General features: G+C 44.3%; 1 protein-coding gene across 4 annotated transcripts in view; it reads left to right on the top strand.

Annotated features, from left to right (window-relative positions):
* Positions 1–12,611, top strand: part of FRY (FRY microtubule binding protein) — a 440,002-nt gene that overhangs the window by 179,108 nt on the left and 248,283 nt on the right. The window contains exon 1 of one of the 4 annotated variants that reach the window (XM_058670892.1): positions 8,228–8,694. The exons of 1 other annotated variant lie outside the window; for it this stretch is intronic. In XM_058670892.1, coding sequence (XP_058526875.1) covers positions 8,625–8,694 — 70 coding nt within the window. In that variant the 5' untranslated portion in view covers positions 8,228–8,624. Of the gene's footprint in view, positions 1–8,227; positions 8,695–12,611 lie in introns of those variants that run through there. 2 more of the 4 variants (XM_058670888.1, XM_058670890.1) reach the window with 2 other exon arrangements.

Raw genomic sequence — 12,611 nt, 5'->3', positions numbered from 1 at the left:
CTGAGCATGTGGCAGAACTGCCGGGCCACCCGCAGCCCCACCCTCCTGCACAAGGCCCGCCTGTCTGCGATTTCCCACCCTTTCTAAACAAACACTTTTTGCAAGACTTTCTCCATCCTCCAAAGTACACTGGCCTCGGCACAGTTGCCTTTTCTCACACGTCTGGGGTGGGGAAGGTGATGGCTGTGCCTCTCGGTTCCACTGGCGTCGGGTGTGGAGCAAAAACTTCTCCAGGGCAGCCCCAGGGGCTCCCTCTGCCCAGACAGCTCAGGGAACAGATGGTCATTTTGCAGACTGGGAGGGTGGACGCTGTGATGCTCAGCAAGGTACACACTCAAAGTGCCAGTGCCAAGTGCAGTAGACCCTGCCTTTAACTCCTAGACTCCACTGTGCTTAAGCTCAGTGGTGGTAGCCTGGCTCTTGGCTGTTAGCTCTCCCCGGTCTGCTCTGAATGTACGCCTCTATCAGTTACTGGTTTTCCTCTAAACCGAACAAAGCATTTTGATGCTGCCTCGTTCATTTCACAACAGATGACTCCATCATTTCTTATCAATATAACTCCTTCTCATTCCCACTTATTTTGAGGTCTTGGTTGCCTTCTTGTGCCATGTAGCTGGAGTGTGTGTTGATCAAAACATTGTTGATAGAGTAATTGCTGAGAAAGCAAACCAGGCGAGACTAAGGATTATACAAGGTAGTATGTTACTGAATGTTCTGCTTCTCCCATGCTGTGATTTCTCCAGAGTGTGTGGGGAAACACAGGTTGCCCCGAGAGATGAGGTAGTTTGAGAATGAGCAGTATCATCTTTGTTAAGTACAGAAAGAACTTGTCTGAGGTGATGATCTGCATGTCATGAGCAGCCGAATGGACAGCTTCTTAATTGTTGGTCCCTCAACCTTTGTTGGGGCTTGTAATTGTAAACATGCAATCATAACTATAGCAAGAAGTGAAAGAAATGAGCATAAGTAATCAAAATCTCAAATATCCCAGTTTTATTGATTTTGAAATTACGGATTTCTTTCTTACAAGATTTACTTATTTGAATCAGAGTTACAGAGAAAGAGAGGTATTCCATCCAATGGTTCAATTCTCAGCTGGGGATCATGTCTGGAACTGGCTGAAGCTAAGAGCCTAGGACTCTATTTGGGTCTCCTGCATGGGTGGCCAGGCCAGCTTCTGCTTCCCCATGCACGTTAGCAGGGAGCTGGAGTGGAAATGCAGTTGGACTGGAACTGGAGACAGGAGATGCCAGCGTCACAAGCAGCAGCTTAACCCTCTGTGCCAAAATAGTGGCCCCCAAATTATAGATCCCAGTAACTATGTACATTGAAATGTACCCTTTTGGAAAAGTTGACCTGCCCTTTTATGACTTTAATGTTTATTTCTGCATATGAAATTGGGAGCATCAGTAGGAACATTCAGTGCTACTCTAGGTGGTCTTTAATATTTGTCATTAACTTGTGGAAACATCTTACTGCACAGTGACTTTACTGCTTGTATGAAAATGATATTTTATGTTTTGTTTTACTCTCATTTGAGGAAGAACCAACATTCTTTAGCTCTCCTTAGATAGTGAACAGTGTTTGGGAAAGGATGATATTAACAGAAATGTAATTGCTTCTTACCCTGTTAAACATTAGTCATCACTTTTGGTAAATGATAATATCCAAAGAAAATACTATTACTTCTTCAGAAAGGACGTAATGTTTTATAAGCATATATTAGTAGTTAACTACTTGTATACCTACTTATATAAGAAATAGTCCAAAAGTCTGTGGAAAAATACAACTTACAGGTAAGTTTATTTTGGTGCAAATCTTTTAAAATCCTTGCATTTTTTTCTGTGATACGTATTTCCCATGAACTGTTTGAGATGTCTTCCTATTGTCTCTCTTTGGATCTGAGTATAAATAATTTCTTGGGTTGCCAATAGCATCTTAAAATACAGAAGTAAAGTTATTGGTAATGTTGTATGCTTCCAGGGGAGGGAATGAAGTGGGGAGATCCTCCTGGGTTTTCTTTATATATATATATATATATATATATATATATATATATATATATATATATATATATATATGGAATATATATATATATATATATATATATATATATGGAATAGTGAGCCTGCCATGCCTTTGTTCTGTAGAAATTAAGGTCAAATCTTTTTCTTGTTTCTTTTGTAAAGCATATATGTATTGTATCATGTCCTCATTTTAGCTGTAGCTTAGTAATATCCAAATATGTCAGCCCTGCTTTGAGAATTTGATAAGAAGATCGCACTGGATAAATATGAAATGTTTCTAAGCTAACCTGAATCTGCTCAGCTGGAGGTTTATTTTGGGTTTGCAGAGTCATAGGTGCACCTGTTCAGGCTGTTTTTTGTCCAACTTCAGTCTGTTGGCAGGTCCCTCTTCTCCTTGGTTGCTGACTAAGGTGGCTGGGATGAGTCCCTTGATGATGAGCAAGGTCCCTCTCCTCTTTTACTACCCTGACCGTGGCATCAGAAGAGCATTTTGTTGTGTATACTGGGTGCATTGTCTGGCTGCAGATCTGCTCCTTAACAGTTGAATGTGTCTTGGTGTCCGTCTGGTTCTTTCAGGACACCTGTGTGATAAGCACTGCTTCACAACCAACTCTGCATTAGCACAGCTTCCACAGGGTAGAGCAAAGACTCAACACTGGGAGGCAGCATCACTCCCCACCCTGCTCCCTTCTAATTAGCCTCTCCTGAATATTTGCTATTGAATTCCTTCTTCGATTGTGTGGAACAGTATCCTGCACTAACAGGCACCCCCATTTCGGTTCTTTCTGAGGATGTGTTCCTGCTAGTGTTAGAGAGGCACCCGACAAATGCCCCCCCCCCTTTGTTTAGCTTTGTCTGCACAGGTCCTCAGTCATACAGCTTCCTGCATAGAACAGTCAGTAAATGTCTAGACTTGGAAAAATGCCTTGGAGGACAGCAGACCTCCGGGAGGGCCTTCCATGTACAGACAAGCAAGCAAGTGGATTCCAGGCTCTCCTTCTGCCTCTCCTTGCTGCCCCTTTTCAGTGTCGTTTGTTTTCTTCTACTTCCATTCTTCAAGATCTTTGCCTTGCACAATACTAATGCCCAATGCTTTTGTTCTGGTCCTCAGTTCCTCAAAATACCTCCTTGGTTGGGCCCAGTGCAGTGGTTCAACAGCCTAATCTTCTTCCCTGTGGCACCAACATCCCATATGGGCGCCGGTTCATGTCCTAACTGCTGCACTTCCAAGCACTCTACTTATGGACTGGGAAAGCAGAGAGAGTGGCCCAAGTCCTTGGGACTCTATGCCCACTTGAGAGATCCAGAAGTAGTTTCTGGCTCCTGGTTTTGGATCAGCTTAGTTCCAGTGATTGCAGCCATGTGGGGAGTGAACAGGCAGATGGAAGACCTTCTCTCTTCCTCTCTCTGTATATACACCTTGCAAACAGTAAATAAATAAATACATAAATCTTGTTTTGAAAAAAAAGTTCCTTGGCTTCAGAGCTGTGCAGTAAAAAAAAATTGGGTTCTGCTGAGATTTTTTTTTCTTTAATGAAAACTATTTTAGGAGGCATTTTCTCCCCTCTTGTTTACATCTGAACTCTGCATATGAAGCTATTATATTAAAAAATGTAGATGTCTTTCAGTTCATTGGAGTATTTTCAAAGCACACGGAATCTGTGTGCAGGTTTGTGCTGGAGATTGGATTTGTATAAGAAATGATTGTTGTGTTGTAGCCTTGTGACAGGAACAGTGTTTGGCATAGTGTCGTATTGTTGTCAACTATTTGTTGGAATGGGGTAGTTCATACCAAATTGTGCATCTAAAGTAGGTCAAAGAGACATTCATTATTTTTCTTGACACTTGCTTCTTCAGGTTATTTCTGAAAGGGCTCCAAATCTCCTACTGCTTGAAGAAAAACCAACCCTCCCTTTCTCCTTGCTTGTCACCCCTGATTTCAGCTGCTGTCTTTCTAACTCAATCCAGGGATGCTTAATTTGATTTGGAGCAGTTCTTCTCAAGATACATTGTATACTAACGGGAATATAATACATTTAGCGCTTCTTAGGAATTTGAACCTACAAATCAAAAAAACTGATAAAGTGATTTTTTTTCCTTACATTAAGTGATTTCCTTTTGGGGGGTGGATTAGGATGCTAACAAAGCATCTCTCTTCCACCCAGCATTCTCTGCATGAATGTGCATGAAACTGTATGACAGTAATTACACATGTGTGCTCACGTGCTCCATGTATAGGGACAAGGGGGCGGACCCAGTCCTAACCCAATCACCTCAGTCAGGTGCTTTGGAATCATTAGGTAATGGCTCTTCATGTTGGCAGGCATCCAGATGGTTTGCTTCACTTGTTTTCACATTTTGCTTTCTAGCATCGCACATTTCAGTCTCAAAAAATTTGTCCAAAATACTAGGAAAGTTTAAGTTAAATACGAATGAAAACACGAACGCATTACATATCCATTGCACAGTTTTTCCACAGGCAGCAAGTAAAACTTGACAGGCATGACAAGTCTATTTCTCTGTGTATGTTCATGACACCTACTGTGCGCATTTCTCTGTGTGTGTCCATGACACCTACTATGCATGAGGAGCCATGAGGGTTAAAGCACCCTCATCCAGCTCAGCTACTCCGCAAGCTGGGACATGGGCCACCACTTGGTCATTCCCTCCTGGAAACACTCTGTTACTTCCTCCTGGACCACTCAGGACTTGCACTAACCCATTGGGTGACGTGACCACCAGTGGACACTCCCTTCTGCTAGACTGACTCTGGGGTAGATGCAAAGGCTGTTACTATCCCCTCTGCAACTGGGAAAGGGAAGTTCAGGCTGGATTCTCAAGACTCGTCGCATCTCCATGCCACACTAGGCATCTTCGTGAAGACATTACCTGCACGGTGAAGTCAACCTACCTGAAAATAGTACACCTTTTATAGGTTTCTTCATGGTAGGGCTGCCAGTCCCAGAAAGCAGTTCCTCGCCCAGACTGTAGTGGGTCAACCAGGTGGGGTGGAAGCTGCTCACCAGGAGGGCCTCCTGCAGAACTTTCTCAGAACTTGGTACTATGATTCTCACCTTGCTTAGGATTGAAAACAACACACACAAATAGGATAAATAACTCAGGTTCTAGAATTCTTTAGACTTACACAATATGCCTTTGACCTTATTTTTTGCCTCTTAGTGTCTCAATTTTCACACCTGTAAAATGGGGCTAGTCACACTAACTATAAATCTAAAGAATTAAATCTTAGTATTAAGAATGCATTTCTGCACAATATTATTATTATTCCATAAATGTAGGTGACATCATTAACTTATCACTTATCTCAAGGTACCACTTTCGGAGTCTTTTTGACAACACCGTTTCCTCAGGTCTTCCATTTTTCCTGAGTTACTGTGTTGCCACCTTCTCAGCCCCTAGCCCTTGTGCCTGTCCCCTCACTTAAAGATTCATTGCTATGTCCTCCCAAGATTTTTATGGAGAAAGCTCACATTTTTACAACTAGGAAGGCTGAGATAGGCTTAGATCATTTTAACTGGTCAGTGAAGTCACGTGGCAAGCCAGAAACAGATTCAGGTATTATTATACCAGTATTTCAAAGTACCTCTGTCCAGGTTCCTGTGATGCCCTTGAAAAAATTTATAAGCACCCCCAGAGAGAGGAGAGACAAAAGGATAAGTGTTTTATCCCAGTTGGCAGCAGGTGTCATTCTGTTTGATTCATGCGCCTTTCAACAAAACAAAAGGCCTTTTCAGTTCTTTTACAATATATGCTCTCTTAAAAGGTACTCCAATGAGAAAAAAAAAAAAAAGCAGAGTCCAGGCTAGATCTCAGGTTCTGACAGAGACTGGGCTCCTGGTTGCCAATTCAGTCTTCACAGGGAAAACTAGATGGAGTGGGAAAATGTTCTTTTACATTTTCCTGACAGTTCCCTTTGAAATATATGGGACATTCTAGCAAGTTATTATGTGGATAGTAGTATCTAAATATGCTTCAAACCAGCCCAAGTCTCATTTGTAAAGTCAACAGAGAATCTGTGTGTTGCATAGCATGTTTGCATATTTGCAGCTGATTTTATGCCACTCACTCACTGTTCCTAAAGAGTTTGCCTTGTGTTCAAAATAAACATCGAAGTCCCATAAATGGTACACAGATGTATTTCTTTTTATTTTTTTCAGTTCTGTTGTGACGTCTTGGAGGGTACACAATAAAAATGTATGCAGCTAGAGTTGAATTAAGCATTTACTATGTGCAGTGAGTAATTTTCATACAGTATTCATGAACTGGTTCCAACAACTCTGGGAAATTAGGTACAACTCTTCAAAAGACCATGGCAGTGAGGACTATGTTGAGTTTTGCATGGATTTCAAATAAACTTATCTTTGAATTATATATATATATTTTAAAGATTTTATTATTATTGGAAAGCCGGATATACAGAGAGGAGGAGAGACAGAGAGGAAGATCTTCCATCCGATGTTTCACTCCCCAAGTGAGCCGCAACGGGCCGGTGCGCACCAATCCAAAGCCGGGAACCAGGAACCTCTTCCAGGTCTCCCACGCGGGTGCAGGGTCCCAATGCATTGGGCCGTCCTTGACTGCTTTCCCAGGCCACAAGCAGGGAGCTGGATGGGAAGTGGAGCTGCCGGGATTAGAACCGGCGCCCATATGGGATCCCGGGGCGTTCAAGGCGAGGAGGACTTTAGCCGCTAGGCCACGCTGCCGGGCCCTGAATTATATTTTTTCCATCAACTTTTCAGACCCTTTTTGTATAATTGCCATTCAACAGATGGGATAACTTAGGCTTTATTGTGTTAATAATGTGCCTGAAGTCTCAAAGCTATGAAGGGCTAGCTGTCCAGTGGCACCCAAAGGTGGTGGCTAGAGAGCCAATGTGACTGTTAATTCCAAGTGCTGCACAGCCTTCCTGTTCGTTCACTACCATGTTAGGTGGAGTGGTACCAGATAAGGTGGATGTGGGAACCCAGTTTGTTTTCACATGTAATTATCATCTCAAAGTAGAACCTTTGGGTACTGTTTTACCTAGAATCCATGCAGAGTACAGGTTTTGAAAGAAAATGTGCCCAGGTCAGGACTACATCCAAATTAGCAGAAGTCAGCTTGAGAAATTTCTTAAGGCTGGAGTTAGGAAGCGAATGGTTCTGGTTCAGTGCTTGCCTTATGTGTAAGTAGAAGATTGTGGAGAAGTGTTTTGTATTGATACAGTGTCTTAGCACATTTCAGAATGTGATTCCAGTGATTGTATTTCAAGTTGATTTTTTTTCCAGTTCTTTGTCTTAAACATAACAGTATATTGTACTTTTTCTCTTCCATTTTCTAAGTGATCTATGAATATAGGAAGTCCTATCTGTGTGTTGGTTTGAGGGGGTTGCCCAACATCTGTTCTGTTGAATAATTATTAACATGGTTTATTAATTCTTTCAGAAAACATTAATCATAAATGTCCTGGAGAGGGGAAAGATCCTGTAGTTTAGCAGGTGGTTGGCTAAATCCCACTTGCTCAAATACAGCCTGTCATTATGAAAATACAATACTCTTTTAATCCCCTCGTCAACCTGAATGATAAGGTGAAGCAAAGCTAAGGGAAATCAGGACACCTGATAGCAAGAATTCAGGCGGTAAAAAGCTATTGTGCAGCAAGCAATCCAATGCCATGGTTCCTTATCCTCGTCATAAAAGTAGAATCAGCTTTCCTGGGCGCGATTAGAAAAGAGATGTTGGAGACAGATCCATGGTGGAGTCGGCGACATTCCGTAAACAAGCACGCGGAGCATTTGACTGCGTGTCTCCTGCAAAGACTGCATTTCGGGGAGGGGGAGGCGCAAAAATGCAGCCCGCATGGTTCCCCGGGACGGGCAGGGAGGAAGAGTTCAGATCTGTCTGCTTGGTGATCCAGTTTCCCTACTGCAGCGGGGCTGACGGAGAGGGCTGTTCAGCGCATGGCTGCAGCCAGATGTAGGGTGCAGTTTAGGCTACCGCAGCGTGCTGCAGTCCTGTGGATTTCAGGGGAAGTAGCAGCCCGAGCCACCCAGGCTGCTCCCAGCAAGCCTGGAAATTCCTCCCCCAGCCGAGGCAGAGGCCAAGCGGTGGCTCAGGTGGAGCTGGGGCCAGGGGCGGTGCTCCCAGCCCATCCCCGGGCCCCCCGCAGCGGCTGTGTGGGCAGGAAGGCCGCCAACACCGTGTCAGGGAGGCCGGCCAAGAAACCCTCCTTCCTGGGAGAAAGCGGATCACAGTTCAGGTGGGGACTTCCTTGGTACCTGGTGCAACAGAGCAGACGGACTGCCGGCGGCAGCAAAGCGTTTCTGGTTATGGCAGCCCAGAAATGAAAGCAGCAGCGGCCACCGCCTCTGAGGGCTGCAGGGAGATCAACACCCAGGAGAAGGAGGAGGAGGAGTGGCCCGGAGCATCTCTCTCCGGCTCCCCAGGGTGTCCTTTAAATGACTTGGATCTGCAGAGCCGGCCTCTCGGCTCCTGACCCCTGGCTGCTGGCACTAACCTGTGACAGGCACATCCCCAGCCTGGTACCTGCTCCTCCAGCAGCTCCCACTGCTAGAAGCTTCTTTGTATGCTGCAGACATGGCCAGCCAGCAGGATTCCGGCTTCTTTGAGATCAGTATCAAATATTTGCTGAAATCCTGGAGTAACAGTGAGTAACAGAATATAACCTTTTTGTTTGTTTGCTGGATATTGCGTAAGGTTGGCGAATGAGCGTGGAAATCTCAACTGGACACATATGTTTGTGAACCGAGGAAGTTTTTTTTTCTTTTTGGGGGGCTTCCATCTGTTGTGAAAAAAAAAAATTTAAATGTCGGAGGCTGAATTAGGATTGCTTAAGTGCAAAGGGTGCAATGGAATTACAGTGGATTTTTGTTTGATTAAATGTTCAAGGGAGATAGCCCTTCAGGCTGGGGCATGGGAGCAGGCATTCTGGGTTGCATTTCCTGCCTTGGTGTTTATTGGCTGTGCTCCAGATTTATCTAAATATTTTTGTGAAGTACAGTTTAATCAAAGGGGTGTGGCAGGGTTTCCGAGGACTTCATCATTGTTTGATTAGGGTATTGTCTGGAGAAAGAAAAGTATTTCAGAGTCCAAAGCCCAGTGCTCACTCTCAGTGCAGACACAGACGGCCCCAGCCTTGTCTCCTCTCCTGCTCCTCCGTGGGCAGGATGTGCAGAATGTCATTTCATATTCGCATTTAAAAAGAAATCTCGATGTTTGCCCTGGTCCACAGAGCGTGCCTGTCTGTAGCGTGAACGAGGGAGGGTCTGCCCCTCATGGCTGATCAGACTCCCACAGACTTCCGCTGGTGACCTACATAAAGACTTGAACCATATGCTCCTTCAAAAAGCCAACCTCTCGGCTTTCGGATCTGGAATCAGATGCGACTGAGCTCCCCCCACCCCGGGAATTTGTGATGCCTTGTCTTGTCCCAACATCTTAAGAGCAAACTGTTCTGCATTTCACCACCCACCTTTGTGCTTGCTTCAGAAAAGACCCCATCAGATAGTTCTGATTTTGAATGGTTTTCAATTTTTAAAAACATCATTCTTTTTCCAAAAAGAAGATATTGTATCGTGTGCATATTAATTAACCTATCTGTACTTCAAGAGTGACAGTTAATAACCTCTTGCACAAATGCCCTCTGGCCTAGATTATTCTTATGTAAACAAAACCTGGGTCAAACAACCTGTGTCAGGGTTGCTTTGAGCAAAGAGCCAGCGCATCTTCAGCCTTAGGTAGTCAGGTGTGTGTGTCGCTGAGGATGGCCACAGAACCCATGACTTCTCTCCAGGCCATTTTACACCGCTGTACACATTGGGTGGCTTGTCTGTAACTGTTTGGCTACAAATGCGAAGCCATTTGGAAATGATCCGATTGCTCAGACAACATCCCTTTACTGGTGATAGCCATACATCATCAAACTTGGAATCATGATTTGTGTACTTCACACTCGAGGATGAACCCTTCTTTGTCTCTCCTTTGACTCTTGAAGAGAAGTTGGTATAGAGGATTCTTGATAGAGCAGTTTCCCAACGACTGAAATAAACTCACTTGTGAGTTGGGCAGGAGTAAGTATGTGCTTTCTCATCATCCTTTGATTATTCTAAAACCTGACTGTGGTCTCCTGTCAGCTTTTGTCATTGCCTAGTGAAATAGAAAATTATGTTGTGATGACACCAAGGCCAGTGGGATCTCCTTTTAAAAAAAAACCTCTCTCGTCTGATCTTTTGACAAAAGACTCTAGACAAAGTGTGTGCTCTCTGCCTTCTCCCTTCTGTCCCACATGCACACATCAGAAATGGTTCAAAGTGATTCTTTCTGCTTTGAGAAAATTCATGGTATAATTTTGAAGTCTTCCGACTCATTCCGTCAACAGTTACTGAAAACCTATGAGGTGCCGGGTTGGGAGGCTCCAGGAGAGGCAAAAGACACAGTTTCTTTCCTCTCCTCATTTCTTTATTTCAAAAGCATAAAGTTGGTGATTCTGCAGGGTTCCTTTATCAGACAGTCCTTTCTTGAAAGAGGAAGAGGAAATAAACTTTGTTTATCTTCGTCAAGCTTGTTACAACACTAACCTGCTTACAGCCCAGCATAGCTGTCATTGCTGAGTTTCACATCTCTTCCACAGCAGAGAGAGAAAGGAACCCACATGGCGGGGAGCACGGACAACAGAAGCCTTGGGGCCTAAGCTGCTCTGTAACCTTGGTTAAGAGCAGGTACCATGGGCAAGCAGCTCATTGTGCCTGCACGTGCACGTCTAGATCACAGGTTGGAGAGCCGAGCGTGCCCGCCCACATACCTGCATGGAGAATCAGCTCCTAATTATACAGTGGCACTTATTCACAGACGCGCAACAATTAGAAAGCAATAAAAAAAAAAAAAAAACCCTCTGTCACTGGGGTTACCTGCTGTGCAAGGTAGTAGTAACAAGAAAGATGAATCTCTTAAGTATTTCGAGGGTAGGATTTCCCTTCTTCTTCTTCTTTTTTTTTTTTTTTTTTTTTGTAAACAAATGCCACACTGTGTGTGGGGGGGGGGCAGAGGGAATGTAGCTTTGTGTATAATTATCTCCTCTGAAGACGTAACAAACCCATGAAGAAAGTCACTGCCTATGTTAGTTTTCACTTGGGTCCTTTTGCCATTCCGTTCTTCATTGACACACCCACTTGATGAGGCTGCTCTTTCCTGTGAGTGGTACTGGGGTCTGAAATGGCCTTTGTATCTGGGAAGAAGGTGTCCTGTGCTCTTTCCCCAGTCAGTGAGTGATGCCTAGAGCTGTTGTCCTTTGGTGTTGGTGACCATAGCCATCATACAGCCTTCTCCATTTAGCCTGGTTGTCTCATGGTCAAAGACATCTGCCCAGCTCCCTCTCACCTTGAGTGTCAGCTCCTGCCATTTAGGCCTCTCTGAGCTCCTCGTCCATGCTCTCTCATGCTGTGTTCCCACTGCAGCCATGCTCCATTAATCACCTTCCTCTGCATTTAACTGCCTTGCTCCCCAACCCATGCTACTCGCCTAATCTGACACACTCCCCCGTAATGCACAATCTGCAGGTCTCAATAGATGTGGTTCAGATCTCTACCTCCTGCATTCGTATAGCCTTGCACGCTTAGTTAACCACTCTGCCTTGATTTTCTCACCTGAGAAACTGAGGCAAAAATAATGGATCCCATTAGGAGTAAATAAAGTGATGAACTATAAAACAGCTAGCCCAATATCTGGCATGTTGCAAGAACTCAGTAAATATTGAAATAATATTAGCTTAATTCTAATGCTTGCCTCTGTTCTGAAGCCACTTGCTGTCAGACTTGGACCACTTTTCCTCTTAGCCTTGGCATGCTCAGTGATTATTCTCTGAGCAGTCAGCACTTGCCACACCCCTAGAGAAGAGAACTGAGCAGACGCCCGTATGAATTGCTTTCTTTGGGCCACTGTTCCCCCAGATTTATGTTTTTGATTTTGCCTCCTTTTCCACATCAGCTGCTATCAGAATGTCCCTCCCTTCCTAATACATGCCTTCTGGCAGCCTGGGAGTTGTCCTTGGATTTTCTCAGTGACACAAACTCCCCTTGGCATTTTGGATTTTCTGGAGAAGTGTAGGGCAGATAGCACTAAGCTACTGCGCAGAAAAAAAGGGCTCACTTTGTACTGCCAAATAGAGCAGGCATGTGGGCTGCTACTGCCCTCTGAAAATAGAGCTCTAAATGGCTTTCTTGGCTTTCTGTCTACCTTATGACATGCAGTGAACATGGGGCCCAAATACATGAAAGCACCAAAATCTATTCAACATCTGCCTCTTTCCGGAAAAGTGTGTATCCTTCCTATAACATTTGGCAAACTCTCACAATACCCTCAAGGAAAACTTGTGAATACTGGGTAGCCATTTCAGATGGCTAGAGTTCTGGTGGCATTCAGAATGCTCTGGGGAACCAACCAATCTCTTTGCAAGAAGAGGACGGGACTGCAGTCCATTGTGTAAATGTCCAGTGTTGCTCTAGAAAAATGCCGATAACAACTCAAGAGCTGAGCTGATCCAAAACCAGGAGTCTCTTCCAAGTCTCC

This window comes from Ochotona princeps, chromosome 12 (assembly GCF_030435755.1).
Source record: "Ochotona princeps isolate mOchPri1 chromosome 12, mOchPri1.hap1, whole genome shotgun sequence".
NCBI classification, from domain to species: domain Eukaryota; kingdom Metazoa; phylum Chordata; class Mammalia; order Lagomorpha; family Ochotonidae; genus Ochotona; species Ochotona princeps.
The sequence above is the reverse complement of the archived record's forward strand: the minus strand, read 5'-3'. Positions and strand labels throughout refer to the sequence as shown.